The 16,692-nt window shown below is 39.8% G+C and overlaps 1 protein-coding gene across 1 annotated transcript in view; it reads right to left on the bottom strand.

The window, feature by feature from the left end:
• MAST4 (microtubule associated serine/threonine kinase family member 4) overlaps nt 1–16,692 on the bottom strand; it is a 314,534-nt gene that overhangs the window by 237,175 nt on the left and 60,667 nt on the right. Inside the window, exon 2 of the mRNA XM_064438315.1 lies at nt 8,014–8,167. Within this exon, the coding sequence (XP_064294385.1) occupies nt 8,014–8,167 (154 nt within the window). The remainder of the gene's footprint in view (nt 1–8,013; nt 8,168–16,692) is intronic.

Below are 16,692 nucleotides of genomic sequence, written 5' to 3'. Positions count from 1 at the left end.
GAACACCAAGACCTCCGAGACAGATCTTATCTGCAACTCCAAATACTGGCAAACTTGCAACCAAGTTATGCCTAGAATAACTCATGCTCTAATTTTAAGAACTTCAGAAAATTCACTGTTGCTCAGTTCACCCTTAAGTGAACAGCTACTTCAGACAGCCACCAATATTCTTGGCTCGCAACTCTCTACCACATCAACTTTTGGGTTTTTTTGCTACCTGCTTCATAGAAATTATGGTAAGATACAAAACAGTTTCCATGGCACTATGAAGAAAATGCCCAGTGACTCTATTACAAATGACAAGCATGAAGTGATGCATCCACACACTACTTTCTCTAGAGTCCCTACTATGGCCCCTATTTTTGTTTCAGGTATACATTGCTGCACCATATAATTAAAGAAATTATTTTTAACTATATGCTTATCGTCATTTTTCAAAAGTTGAAAAGTTTCCTAATACAAATGCCTACTCCTGTTTTCACTGGAAAAACATATATAAATTTTTCCATTCAAGCTATCAACCTTCACTCTAAGCATTAAGCACAGAAAGTGCTTTTCCCTCTTCTCAAACATTTCTCGACCTGTACGTTCAACTTATCTTAAGGCATCCATCTTGGAGCAAGCAGGTACAATTTCCCTCCACACATGGCCAGACCATTGGCTTCAGAACATCCACTTGAGAGAGTCAATAGGTGGAAAAAGGAAGACTTAAGCCTCTAAGAGTACAGACAATGCAGTCTACAGACAATTGCAGTGCAATTATGATTTATTTATAAAAAAACTGCAGAGATGGTTTTGCACTAACAATCTCAGATACTAGCAACAGTAAGACTGCAGCCTCACAGAGCTCATATTTAAGTAATCAACTTATTAAACCCAAGCATTTAACTATGTCCAGGCAAGTTCTTTCCTGTGTGCTTCTACAGTAAACTGCTAAACATACTTGAGCCAGCTAATTCAACAGTTCTTGGGGTATTTCTTAAGGAGTTACAAATCAAACTTCAGAATTTTAATACACCTCTTCATTTTCTCCACATTTTATTTTGCCACTGTGACAAGTGACTCTTAACAACTTTCAAGCTGCTTTTTAAGCATCCCAAAGAGGGTTAAACTCTACTTCTCCACCCTTCAAAACAGGCAACTTGCAAATGTATCTGCTAATTAGGCACACTACTGCTACAGTTTGCTTTGATCTCAGCAACAATCAACTTCTCATGTTCTGATGATACAAGCACGATTAAGCAGCAATCGAGGAGTTAAAGGCAAAGTAATGAGACAGGAATACAATACCTTCTGTTCTCGTCTCAGACTATTACATGATGCAGACTGCAGACATGTCAAAGAATATGGAAATTATCTTGCTAGGCGCACAGGGAAGTAAAAATCAACTCAACTATGCAGGTTGATTGAAGCCTTAAATGATGAAGGTAACTGACAATGACAAATATAACCTAATATCATCTCAACCACCAGTGCACCAAGAACCATTTCAAAATGCATATTTCAAAGCAGAATATGTTTACTTCATCTGTAGAAGACAGCTTTTACTGCATGCTTTAAAAAAAAAAAAAAAACATTTTCAGGTGTCTGATTATAGAATAGTTTACTTCTATCTCTTTCTACTAATTCTGGAAGAAGTTTAACATGTCATACAGTGCTTTAAGGAAGCCTTTGAGAAAGGCAGTGAAAAGACTCCAGGACATGCTCTGGGTAGGCAGTACCACTGAATGAAGTGTGTTGTGCCTGTCCACTGGCTGTTAAACCTTCTAACTTTTGGTACACAGGAACTGAGTGGTGTTAGGACCGATGCTGGGCTGCTACCCTCCCTCCACTGCTGTCAGGGAGAGCCCTCAGGCAGCTGCAGCTGAGAAGACTTTCTAAACTGAGTATGTCCAGTCCTGTCATGCATCGCAAAGATGAAAGCAATTTTGAAACATACCTCTGCTCTGATATACGAGGGGAAGAAAACACAGGAAGTAAAATTTCCTACAAAAAGGCATGTATGATACAGCTTCAGTGCTGGCAGCCATCCTTCCCCTGCATCCCACAGCACCCTAGTGTCTGGAGCCAGAGTCAGGCCAGAGCACACCAAGCTGTATCCCTAGAAACAGCTATGAAATCACAGGGCTTTTTATGGAGTGGTGCATGCATAATTAATTAGTCCCATAAGTGGAAGTCGGTACACAATTTTGATATTGTACAGAGGAAATAGGGACTACTTCCCCTTATCTACACCAACAGGCAGTCATTAATAAACAATCTTTTAAAAATGTTGCAACTAAAATATTCACATCATAGTTATGATAAGCAATTGTACAGAATGTGAAGGTACCACTTCCAAAACGGTTTCAAGGTACAAGTCCTGATTTTATGCTCAACTTTCCTCATTCACCAAGTTGTATCAAATATTTGACATTGTAAAGCTTAATGAGCTAATCTTCATTTTAAATAATATTAATTTAAAAAATTACACAGCATAATGTCTGTGAACACTCTGGATTTTCACCACTGCCAACTGCTCCCCTGGATGAACAGGGAAAACCTCCCCTTCCAGGTCCTGCCAACACATGCCAATCCATGGATAAGAGAACAGCTTGTTCTTCATGGTCCATAAAGCTGTTGATCTTCCTGTTAATTAGTGTTAGTAGAGTGATGAATCTCTGATATAAAAACCAGACTGAGAATCCCCAAATTCATTTCAAATCAACCACAGATTAGTTATATGGGAATAGCAATAATTGCTGAGCATATTTGGATGACTGATGACTTAGAGGTAGAAAGCTGATCAAAGCAGGAATATTAGAGAAGAAAAAATATATACACACCCCAAGATTTCTTAGTTTTTAAGCTCTTCACTAGATCATGAGGTAACTTCTTTAATGTAAAGTGCTTTAGGATCTTTGGATTAAAGAAGCTATAAAATGAAATCTGTATGTGTTATGTCACCAGTGTTTGTATAAGATCAATTTAAGGTTAGCAAGATAACAGCCCTACCACAATTAGAGACAATTAGCCAAGCAGGAAGTCTGTTTCCAGGCAGTTATTGATGAGATAACAGGAGGCAAGATAAGAAGTTCAAACTCTAAGTAACAAAGTGGGGTTTTTTCTTTATACCTAACTGCAGAGCTTATCAGTACAGTAAAGAGACAACTGAGCTAGCTGCAGCACTCTGCAAAATACAAACTCTTCCCAGCAATATGTTCTCATACCTTTCAGAAGTAGAAAGGGAGATAGCAATCTCCAAATGCTGCACCAGAGCAGCTGAGGGGACTGAACAGAGCTGCACTGCACACCATGGTGCAAACTGAGGAGCAGCGATGGGACATGAAAGCAAGGACAATTCGATTTGCTTCTTTGAGTGATTTGCCAGGTTAACCCTCTCCATGGTAAAAGCTCATTTAATTTCTCAGTCTTTCACATTACTTTCTGTCATGAATTCTATTTAAGCATCTCTGAACACAGCAAACTAAAATCTGTAGACAATTTAAGCCAAAACCTCTCTGACTGTAGACAGCCTTCTGAAGTTTGTGAAGATCAAGAAAACCAGCTACCACAGAAAAGCAGCTTTTTAATTTAACATCTTTTCTCCTGCTTAGAAACAAGTTTTAAAGCCTCAGTCTGCACACTGTTGGGAATCCTTAAGAGACCAGTCTAAGTCTGGGGGTAGAGACATTTAAATACACTTGTACACACAGGGGTCTATTGTCCCAAAAAGAACAGAGCTGACCTCACCTGACCATGCTTTGCTCTCAGTCTGCCCAGCATTCCTCCAACACCTTCACCCAGAGGGCACCAGCAGCCTTCTGAAGCAATGATCTTTTCCCTCTGTATTTGACCTGTTAAATGAGTAGCTACAGCTCAGCTTTGCTACAGGGTTTATGCTGCAGTTGAACAAACTGTGCAAGGATTGTGTTTTACACCATCTGTGGCACAAGCAGAACTTTTAAAGCTCCAGTTTGCCTCCCAGGTAAAGGACGGCACAGGCACAGTTACAGGTATGCATGCATGCAGGGAAGGGGGAAGCTGGAGCAGGACAGGAGTTACAATGCAGAAGCAGCAGACGAGGAGAAAGGCAAATACTGATTGCTGTGTAAGTGGTTTTGCTACCCAAAACTTTATAACCGTTTGGAAACACACCATTTTAAATTAACAGAGGAACTAGTCATAAATTACTTTCAAATACTTTTACTCTGCAGTTGTTCTACCTCATGAATGCTTATGTTTAGTAAACCCCATTATGAAATACTATTTTCCATCCTTTCTTTCTACTAAGCAGTACTGCTAGCACTTCACAAAAAGAACTATTGAAGTAGATATGCTAAACTAATAGCAGGCCACATCCAATAGTCTTTTCTTTCCAAATTCAGTCTATCTCCAAAAGTCTTCTACCTCCCCTTCCTTGGGGATGAAGACTACGGAAAGCAATATTGTCGCAACAATTAGACTGTAGTCACTTTTCCAAAATATAAGAGCATGGTGTATCCAGGAGGCAGTATTAATTTCTTTTCTTGGACAAAATTTATTTAGTAACAGTGGCTCCCTAGAGATCTTCTACAGGAAGCAATAGATTTATTCTCAAAAACATTTATTTAATTTTCTTCAACTCTGAAGAGCATTCTGTGCCTGTCACTGAAAATGTGTGGTTGTTAGACTGCTTAAAACTGGGCAATTCAGAGAAAAAAAAAATGGGTTCCAGTTTCCCTGAAGCTGTGTAGAATATAAGTTCAGTTCTACCCCACATCTCCAAGTTTCCAAAGCTCCTCTCCCTTGTGTTGATTTCCCACTGAAAAGACCTTGTACATCATTCTCAATTATTGTCTTATTCCAATATAAAGAATTTTGTGATTTATTTTAGCCAATTCAGAGTAGTACGTTCTTAGTAACTGTAATCATTCAGATTTTGTAAGTCTTATTCAATATAGTGCAACAATACAGATTTTATTTATTCTCATATGTCATGCATAACATTATTCTCCTCTTGTAAAGCCCAATAAATTAATTTATTTGGGATCTATTCCCAGAGATTAAAAACCCCATCCATTTACCTCTATTAGTATTTAGCCCTGCAGGATTTGATTTATGCCATTTTATATAAACAAATTAGATTTTCATTTTGGTTTTATTGTTCATACTACTTATGCTCTATGGCTCAATAATATTGTGCTTTTAACAGCAAAGGGAAAGTCAAAATAACACACAAAGCACAGTTCACTTGTTTTCTAACACTTGGAGCAAGCAACGAATACTCTGCAATTTGTAAGCTAGAAATTTTGTCTCTTGCTTTACTTACTACCACTTCAATGTATTTCTAGGAGTTTAGCAAAGGTAACATTTCTGAGCAACAGAGGTAGAGACTGTACCTTAAACAATTTCACAAACAGCTTTCTGAACTATTTTCCAATGGACTGTTACCCATTGTTAAGCTAGCACTGAAGTTAAAAGGGTATCAAAAGCAACAAAACAGAAGTAAGATGAAATGAAGACAGTAATCAATGTAAAGTGATATTAAAGATCAAGCATTTTTCCAAGTAACAGGTCTCCAGTATTTTTTTCCCCTTTAGATTATAAGTATCTTTTCATAAACATTAAGACTCAAATAAAAATTGGGGAGGGGATGTGCGAGCATAGAAGTAAATCGAAACCAAGGACATGTCATGGAAGGCCTTCTTGTCCCCCCATTTTTTTTTTTTTATATCATGAATTTTGTACTTTCAAACCAGAACAGTGACCCACTCTTAAGCATTAAAGAAACTAAAAAAGCCCTCAAACAAACAAAAAACCACCAACAAAAAAAAACCCACCAAAAACACCCAAAATTAAGTATGTAAAAAAAAGGTAAATACAAGTTCAAGGTAATACAGAAATAATTAACTTCAGATTACGGAGCATTTGAAACAATTCTAGTTCTCTATCTGCTGCCATTTCTTTTTTTGCAAAATCCCAAAAGAATATTAAGAATCTTCTGTCATCAGAATGACTTTGATTAATTTAATCAGTATCATGAAAGCTGTTATGATATTTAAACTATTTTAAGATACCAAAGCCTTAGAGTATTCAGGTTCATTTAAAGTGCATTAGTAATAAAGCAGTTTAACATCATTGCACACTATATTCCCAAACGTCAACATGAAACCCTGCACAACATATTGCAAGCAGACAAAAAGCATATCCGTTTCCCTTCATAAAGGCCTCAAGCAATAATTCAAGCATAAAGACCACAGACTATAGCAGCAGAGCACATTTGCTTCATTTGTTTTTGATTAGGCTGCCTTTCTCCCTCTTTATCAAGAGGGCTTATATGGGAAAGTTCAATTTTTAAAGATCACCACCCTACTTCAAAGTTAAACAAAAACAAAATGAAAAACCCACACCAACTGCTGGTGAAATAATTAGTGTGCTGGTAATTTTTAGTTTCAGTAAAACACTAGTTTGGTCTACAAGTCTTCAAGAGTAGTAACACTCCAGAGAAACCAGAGAGTTCACTGATATGGTTAGCAAAAATGACACTTCAGACTGCTGTAAGGCACTTACCTTTCACAAAAGCCCATACCTATCACAAATACTCTTATATTATTTCTGAAATCTTCATAACACAACTCTTGATAAAAATGATGTTGCAAAGGAAACAGCAAATCTTATTCTTACGACACTAAATATCACAGCAACGATTATGTGCTGATGTGAAACAAGACATTCTGTAGTGTCTGTCTTTCCTTCACATAAAGTATGGGACAGCTTAATTTTTTTAAGTGACTTAGGTAAAAACAATATTATTTGTCACTCACTATAAGCATTGTAGGTGATTCTAAGCTACTGATCCCAGACAAAGACAAGTATTGCAATGCTTCTTTGAGCTTCTTCCAGCATAAGGGCAGGGAGCAGGGTCAGAGGGAAGTGAGAAAAGCAAATGCTATAAAAGCACTTCCTAGACACTTATGGCAGAAGAGTCAGCTCTATCTACTGTGGCACCATTTTTCATCCCTGAGCAAAAACACCTGTGAACATGTACAGAATTTAGAGACAGAAGACAGTCACACCTCAAGTAAATGCCATTTCAACCTTCTCTAACCTGAATTTCACCTGTTTGATTTCGGTATCAATCAACATCACTTGAACAGATAGAGTTTCAAATTTGTTCCTTCCACTAAATTCACTGAGATCTATTGTCCCTCTCACCAAGTACTTCATATCCTGTTCTTCACAACTAATTCTTTAAACTGTTAGAAATTGTGCACTTCAGGAATATATTAATTGCCAAATTCTAGTGAACTTAAAAATTCTTTTTCTTGAAATACACAAAGCAAGTGCCAGTTAACATGTCCCAATATTTTCACATTCATTTCTCTCCGCACTCAAACCAATCACTCTTAAGTGACCACCACCGCCATACAGCTCCCAGGACACAATCATGATTTCAGCATCTGCATCTTCCACAGATGCTATCAGGGCGGAGGAGGCCTAAGCCCTCCTCAAGTGTCCTGCTACCTCTGCACAGTTCCATGAAAGAGAAGTTGCAGTCCACAGTCAGTGGCTACCTGGAAATGCCCCTACTCACCTGGGAGGACTCCACCAGATAAACGAGGCCAAATTGCTTTTTATTTAATTAAATCAAATCTACCATCTGGGACCATCTGTGCACTTCAGCTCCTTGAGGAAACAAGATGTATGTATCCCATGGATGAATGCATGCAAGCACATCTCAAATAACCCTTAAACGGCCAAACTAAGTCAGCAAGATAAATGCCATATTCCTGAAAATTTCAAGAATTGGGTCATTTTCAGGCTGTGCATGGCCATCTATCAGCACCCCATGGGTGTGGAGCCTCAGATGTGAGCTCATCACACTGGCAGCTGGGGAACCCACATGGAAGATACTTTATGGAAACTCCAGGTGGAGTTCACACAGACACCCCCCGAAAGGGTTAAGTCACAAGGCAAGCACCAGGGCTCAAGGTGCCATCAGCTCCACAGCGGCCAAGCCTCCAGGTGACATTACACATACCCCAAACTCACCAGTCAGAGCACCTCCAAGGCTTCCTCTTCTGAGCTGTCTCCCATCTTCACTCAGCTGTCTCTTAAATTTAGAAGACTTTCCAGGGCCAGAAGAGGCTTCAGGACTGCTGGATTTTCGAAAAGGCATAGGTGGGGGGGACAATATGTGATCAAGCTGCAAAGAAGCAGATTAAAAAAAAAATATGTGTATACTGTTTAAATGCTTACCTTCTTCGAAAAAGGAGAAAAAAAAAAATCTAAGTTATCTGTTCCTAAATGTTATGACAGCACTTGAAGGAAAAAAGGTGTTTACAAAGATCGTAAGGTAATTAAACTGCTAACTGAAACTGAAAATTTTGCAACTGCCAGATTTGTGGCTGGCTGTGTAAGAAACCTCATCTTGTACTGCTCACACCACCTCCGACCACGCTCTCACACAAGGAGCATTTTTTGCAGTGGTCCCATCTCAAAGCACAAGGGATTAGGCTTCAGCTTACTCGACCTTCCATAAAGCTGTCTTTTTGCAGCTCTAAACCGCCTGACCTTGCAACCTATGGGATCTGCTCTCGTGAACATTTTTCCTTCGCAATTTCTCCACAGCTTCCCCTGAACTGTCACTAGATGGCACTGTATCATCAACAAAATGCAAACCACTGCCCAGTCTAGGGAAATACTAGACAAATAGATCGATGCCAGTGGAAAAAAAATTATCCTGTTTATAAAACAGGCATCCACTTATACTGACTTTGAAATAAGCATAAATACAGATCCTCAATCTTTAAATTCTCTTCCTGTCATCATTCCTACACATTTTAGCAACTCTGTTTTTGCCAATACACATAATGTCTCAGTATTTTATTAAATCCACAAAAACAAAACGAAAAGCAAGTAAGCAAATACATGAAAAGGAAGAAAGAGCAGGGGTGCGAGTAAGCAAAGTAGAAAGAGTTTTACATGCACCCTTCTCCTTAAACTGGTGCAGTCGCATGGTGTCACTATTTTGCAAACCGTAATGTGTTTTTCTGTAACATTTAAACCCTGACTCTTACCCCAATTTTTTAGGAAGCCAAGGACAAAGTCTTTTAGATTTTTACAGTTCATGTACTGAGATTTATCAGCCAAACAATCTACATATCACTTGCATACCCAGCTGCTTCATCCTCTCTGTCCGCTGAAAGGAAGGAATCAAGGCCATCAAGGTCACTGATGAAGACATACAGCTAAGCCCATTTTTGCTTACAGTTCATCCCACTTACAAAATACTGTATGCCCCACAAAACATTTCAAATCCCATGTTTAGAGTTTATTTTGTATTTAATATTTCAAGTTAGTTAGTGTTTTGGGTTTGGGGGGGTTAATCAAAACTGCAGCTTATTGGAAGTGTTTGCAGATACACGCTTCTATAACACCAAGAAACACAGTGGCTTCTGAATCTGCTTCTTCAGCACATGAAGACTCATTCACGTTCACGACAGACACTGAAGTAACCGATGAACTCACAGCCCATGCTTTCAGCAGTTTCCTAAATTGGGAGGTTTTGGGGTCATGAAGACTACTTAATTAACCATTGCTATCATTTATCTTTTACAAGCACAGGTACACCACAAATATTACTATTTCCAAGTGCTCAGATACTTCTCAAGGTGAATTTACAAATCAGTTAAAAAGGAAATTACTGGCAACAGTTAGCTACTAAGAAACATTATTTTGAGACTCTCACATAAGTCTACAAGCAAATACTCAAAACTGCTCACTGACTTATGGATGGCAATGATTGCTCAATGCTGCACTCCAACTGACTCCAAGCATCTGACGATGACATGATCCAATCATGGCTCTAGGTGAGTTATTTGCAAAAATTCATGCACTTTCTTAAAACAGGTTCACACTTCAAAGTAACCAAGCAGATTTTAAATCTCTTTATCCTGGCATAACGTTCATCAAAACTTTAAACAACAGAAAAAAAAACCCCAGACAACAAATGCACTAAGCTCCCTGCACATTAGCACTTAAGTCTACACCACAGAATTAGTGCCTTCCACCCTGTCACCTTTTCCCCTTATAATCAATTATATACCTTTATGGCTGCTAAAGTCACTCCCACAATGAACAGACTTGTGCATTCCACAACATGCAATCTTATTACAAAATTAATTATTTCCAATTAAGCTGTGCTCCTTTTCCGCAGCTTTGAAGGTTTCAGAAGAAGCTTTAAGATGGGGCTACAGAACAGAGCAGCACAGTACTGTCCAGGTCCTCAATTCATATTTAAGATGCTTTTCCACTGTCCAAACTGGCAGCTTCAGAAAAGTATGATTTTGAAAGCTAATACAGTTTAAATATCAACCCCCATTAGCTCATCCTTTTAACAGCAATGCCCGGCCAGCATTCTCTTGCAAAGTTACCAAAACAACTTTGGGCAGACAGGTTCTCAACAACACATACTTCTTCAAGGACTTGCATGGAAATGGAGAAGGAGACCCTGCACAGCCAGGGACTGGGTCTTGCCCACTCGGACCAAGCCAGGAGAACACAATTTTGACCCCACATGAACTGGCCATGCCTGAGGTCCTACATGTGGAGGTTCTTAGGGACAGGACTGGGGAGGAGAGAAAAGAAGGGGAAGAGGGGAGACATTCTTCCCACCAACACTTTTCAACATGATGTCCTCAGTTTGAAAGTCCAAATGCAACCCTCTGACATGAGAAACAAGGGACTGAAATGCTATTTCTTAAGTTTTGCATTTTTAAACACAACAAGATGAAATTCGGATTCTCTTGAAGGACAACATGTTTCTATTACAGGGAGATAATAAAACAAAAATAAGCATAGCATTTTTGCAGATGAAGTTAAAGACCAATATATCATAGCAGTATTAGGTTTTATTAAATGTTTCTTGGGGGCAGAAGTTCATTTTAATATAGGAACAGTCAAATTCAGTATAGTAGATGACACAGATCTGTCAGCTGGGCTTCAGCTGGATGTAGAGAACTATATCTCATCACCTGAAGCAACTATATCAACGTTATATGGAAAAATAAGATTTAACACTTTCATATTGATGTCTAACTCCTGCTGTATGGAAGCAATTACACATATATCAACAAAGCATTTCTGGAAGCTATCCAAAGGCCTGCTTTTATTTCCAAAGGGTAAAATAAGATCTATAGCACATACAGACTATATTTGAAAGGAGGCTGTACATTGTAACTGCTGTTGTAGTAGACCAAGAAGAGTAGACAAGAATATCCCCTTTAATAGCCTTGACATAACAACTCTGGATGCTGGGGAAATATGAGGGAAATGGACAGCAGAAAGTAGCCAGGCTTGCAAGCTCCTCCTGAGTAACTTCTTGTGCTTACCTGAAAGAATAAACAGCTATATGAACCCATTTGGCCCAGAGGGGCTTTCTAGCCCCTATTCAGACCTTACTTCAAGCAAAAGCCTGTGCAGCAGATGAAGAGGCTCTCTGTCCTCAACAAAACAGTCTTCCCCTCCTGCCAGGCAGAGCATTCAAGTCCAAGTAATTGAAACCAACAGAGAACATTTTATTAGGTCCTGCTTCCTTGGAACACACAGCTGATTCTGAAGAGGTATAAGATGATATATATTCAAATCACATAAAGTGGTTAATTCAGCCAAAACGACACTACAGTCGTTCAGTAGAAAGATTATGACAAGTTTAAATAAATCATAGCAAGACCTATTCAAACTCATTAATATTTACTTGAAAGACCTCCTGGAAACCTGAACAGTATGAAAGTTCAGGTTGTGTGTCTTATCAGGTACAGATTGTGGACATTGCTGTCCGTAAGACAACATCAAAGTGAGTATCTTGAGGAATGAGAGTTGTTGAAATTCTACCAGAGAGATTTTAAATAATTTTACTAAAGCTGCTTCTCCTCAGCACATCAAATAGTTTTCACCAGCCACAGTCACCACTCTGCTGATATTTACCTTATGCTTACTAGCTATATGGACACGTGTAGATGTTGGATGGCATACAAGCACAACAGGAGAAACAGGGTTTGGTTGATTGCACCTTTTTTTGGTGAAACTTGCTCAACAGCAAGTTGCAAGAAATACAGTAGCTGTATTCCTGGAGGCAGTTTCCAACAGACATTCATGCTATACTTCGAGGCTCTGACTATCGCATGCTCTGCCCACAGTCTTATGACTGCACTCAGGCTGCAAGGATACACTTCTCTCCACGCCCTGTTTAAAAAAATGTTAGTGACTTAAGAAGCAATAAGATAATGGAGGGCAGTTTTTCCACTTGTCTATGAAACTGCACATCAGGGGAATAAAAGAATTTGAAAAGTTACTTCTGAAAGTCACTATTTCAAATACCCATAACAGCTACAACAAAGTATATGAAAACAAGTGTATTTGATTGTCCTGTATCTATAGTACAAAGGGAGGTAAGTTAGCCGTTGAGTGTATACAGGCTGCTTAGAGGGATTTTTAATCAGTACACATCTCGCCACCAGTCTTCTGCTGTTAATATTCACAATGCATGGATAGTTAACTCATGTAGAAATGCTCCCTCCCCCAACATTAAATACTGAATAATTCCTTTCTGACAAAGGCACTTTGAAAGACAGACAACACACAGCAAACTCTGAGCTATGCAGAACGTACTGTTCTACAAAATTAATTTCTTCCAATCCGTTTTTCCATACATTTCATTTTAAAATGTGCCTGTTTATGCTGTAGGTATGATCAATTTCTACAGAGCACTGTAAAATTTAGGAGATAACAGCTTTCACAAAACCCTACTCCCCCAACTGCTTCCCATGAACCTTACAAAAGGAACAGACAGTATCATTGGAGGAGAATGGCTTAAATGTTACATAGAACAGAATCATAAAAATATCCTTACCATAGACTTTTACATGTAGATTTAGTAATCCTATATAAAAATGGATGGAATTTGAGTGACAGGCTCCTCCAGGAATTTCCTCCAGGGAATCAGGACTGAATCAATTTGTCCTCAAACATTTTTTTCTTTTTTCATATTTTGAAGCTATTAATTTTCTCTGTGAATAGAATCAGCTACATTTCTCTAACAAACATTATCCTCACACTATACTAGCCATGGACTTTCACCAGCTCACCTACTCAGAAAGGATTATCTTCATGTTTTTAAAAACCTTAGTAGCATTAAATCCACTGTCTACCATCATGTATTTATTCTACAGCTAGAAAGAATTCTCTGCTTGATAATTATATCATCAAGTAGTCACATCAGGTATGTCAGCCCACATGTCCCTATGAAAATTAAGGACATGACAACCAGTTCAAAATAAAACTTAGCATCAGTGGTTAGAAGTACAATTTGAGCCGAGTACATAATGAGGTGTGAGGCAGCCAGAAAGAAAATAATGGATTTTAGGAGAGGAAATCCATGGTACAAGAAGGTGAATGAAGCTAAGAAAACACATTCACACTGATAACACCAGGATAAGGAAAATACGCTATTTGGAGCTACTGAGATTTGCTGCAACATGGGGTGGTTTTTTCCAATAAAAATTAAACTGAAATGAGAGCTGAACTGATTTGCTCAGTATCACCTTTTCTTGAAAAACCCACTATGGTTTTATTGTCCAAAATACTTCATCCCCAACCTCCCCCAATCGCTCAATAGGCAATATTCCTCATTCCCACAGAAACTGGGAAATACAGGTCAATTACTCAGTCTTAAAAATACACACACAGATGTTCTATTAAGCATTTTAATTTTCTCGTCTTGAATGCTGCACAACTCAACTCTATCTCAGGTCATGTCATATATACACATTAAATCCTGAAGTTTCCATAAAAAGGCTGTGCGCTGTCACCCATTTTAAGCCTCCCCCAGTCAGGCACCAGTCCAAAAGAGATATATCACCTGAAAATGCTCATATACAGTGCACTGAAAGCAGAAAATACCCAGCATACTTCTACTGCTTGGTTTTTTTCATTATCACAGAATCACAGAACGGCAGGGGTTGGAAGAGACCTCTGGAGATCATCTTGTCCAACCCCCTGCTTGAGCAGGTACACCTAGAGCAGGGCACAGGAACGCGTCCAGGCGGGTTTTGAATGTCTCCAGGGAAGGAGACTCCACAACCTCCCTGGGCAGCCTGTTCCACTGCTCTGTCACCCTCACAGGAAAGAAGCTTTTTCTCATATTGAGGTGGAACTTCCTATGTTCCAACTTGTACCCATTGCCCCTTGTCCTGTCATTGGGCACTAAGGAAAAGAACCTAGTCCCATCATCCGGACACCCACCCTTTAGATATTTATAGGCATTTATGAAATCCCCCCTCAGTCTTCTCTTCTCCAGGCTGAACAAAACCAAGTCTCTCAGCCTTTCTTCATAAGAGAGATGCTCCAGCACCCTGATCATCTTGGTAGCTCTCCGCTAGACTTGCTCAAGCAGTTCCACATCCTTCTTAAACTGGGGGGGCCAAAACTGGACACAGTACTCCAAATGTGGTCTCATTAGGGCAGAGTAGAGGGGCAGGATAACCCCTCTCGATCTGCTGGCCACACACTGTTGAATGCACCCCAGGATGCCATTGGCCTCCTTGGCCACAAGGGCACACTGCTGGCTCATGTTTAACTTGCTGCCCACCAGCACTCCCAGGGCCTTCTCAGCAGAGCTGCTTTCCAGCAGCTCAACCCCCAGCCTGTACTGGTGCATGGGCTTGTTCCTTCCCAGGTGCAGGACCCTACACTTGCTCTTGTTGAATTTCATGAGGTTCCCATCGGCCCAGCTCTCCAGCCTGTCCAGGTCTCACTGAATGGCAGCGCAGCCTTCTGGTGTATCAGCCACTCCTCCCAATTTTGTATCGTCAGCAAACTCGCTGAGGGTACACTCTGTCCCTTTGTCCAGGTCATTGATGAACATGTTGAAAAGGACCGGACCCAGCACAGACCCCTGGGGAACACCACTAGTGACAGGCCTCCATCCAGACTCTGCTCCATTGACCATCAACCAGAAGTCCCAAAATAAAATTCTCCCAGTAAGTATGTTGTCATCAAATATGCCAGATCACATCATACCTACCCAGATGTTTAAAGAAGCAAGAAGGAAGCATCACACTCCAGTCCCATACAGAAGTATCAGAGACTACTGGGTGGTGAAAAGATATTCCATTATTCAGTAAAAACTCTGATCTTTATAAAGCTAAGTGCTTAAGAGGATCGTGGCTTTACAAACCTAACAAACTCCTCCTGCCTCTTGCATCTCCAGACATTAGCCTTGCCAGAAGCCAGCATGCTTCTGAGGCCAGGTAAGTCCCACCACTAGTTCAACAGCGGTTGACCCTTTGTAGTGAAGCAGAGTGCTAGGAACATAGCAAATTTTCTTCATGTTATGTACACTGGGTTACTCACAGCACACTGCCTCTCTATCTGGCTCCTTTGCAAGCATTTTAAGCAGAGATGCTGAAACATAATAGTCTAGTAAAGCACTTTTTGGAGGCAAACAATACAAACTTACTTCAGCTGGGTATGGCAGAAGTAGCGTGTTCTTATCACTTAAATATTCTTCCTAGGTTTAATTAAATTTGGTACAGATATATGAGTTTTGACTGGCTGCATTGACACAGAGAGCAACACTGACTCTGATCTTATTAATGGTTTGGATTATATCTTCCAAAAGAAAAAGGCGTTTTAGAATTTGTTAAAAAAAGACATCTTAGCCAATTAAGAACATCGTGTGCTTTAGTTAATCCAGATACTTGAGGAGAATTCAGTAGAATCAAATTAGACTTGAAGATGAAAAGCTACAATGGGGTAGTGTAGATGCCCAAGAGGCCTGTTTTACAGTAGCATCACAGGCAGAGGTGCAAACAAATTTGCAACAGATATCCAGCAGTAACTCATGTCTGTGAGGTGCAGCTCCAATGCTTTTGGTCACAACAACATCAACTTTTGAAGGATCCTACCTGGAGGTGCAATCTGGCAATCTGGAGGTTTGTAGGAGTCTCAATGAACCTGCATCAAACCAAACAGCTGAATAAGATTGTTAGCAGTTCCAATTAAATCAGCTGATGGTTGGAGTATTCTACATTCCCTTTGCCCACAAGCAATATTAACCCACCTCAGCTTTGAGTAGCATTTAGAGAACTGTGCAATTATTCTGAATATTCAAAGCCTTTGCTTTGCAGAACGGAGAATCACAAATAACCTAATTCGGCACAGAGATAAAAGGAAACACTGCTCCAAAAACTAGCACCGCTTCTAAGAAGCTGAGGGTAATGAAGGCAAAGAGTAGATACAGAGGAGGTCTCCCCAGGCCACATGGATTTGACTGGACAAGGAAAGATCCCATTTCTTCCCCCTTTCTTATCACACTTCCTCAAAAACAAGCAGAGACTTTTTGTCCCCACCACCTGCCATAGGTAGGTAGGAAGATGACTCTTCACCCCACATTTCTTAACTTTGGCATTGCCTTTCCACCTCCCTCCATGGGAAGGAATTCCCTCAGCTTGGGCTGACAGACCTCACCAGTTCTCCAGCTGAATAGCAGCTGTCACTTCTGTTACAGACTTCAAGCCTTGGACTATCTCACTTTCCTCTGTAATCCCCAGTTCCCTCATTAGGACAATAACACCAGCCCATCAGCTACTGCACAGAGTTAAATCAGGTCCAAGGCTCCCTGTTGAAAGGAGAAGGGTAAGAGGAAGAAAAGGTCTTGTTTACAATCAG

This window comes from Phalacrocorax carbo, chromosome Z, assembly GCF_963921805.1.
Source record: "Phalacrocorax carbo chromosome Z, bPhaCar2.1, whole genome shotgun sequence".
Taxonomy (NCBI): Eukaryota; Metazoa; Chordata; class Aves; order Suliformes; family Phalacrocoracidae; genus Phalacrocorax; species Phalacrocorax carbo.
The sequence above is the reverse complement of the archived record's forward strand: the minus strand, read 5'-3'. Positions and strand labels throughout refer to the sequence as shown.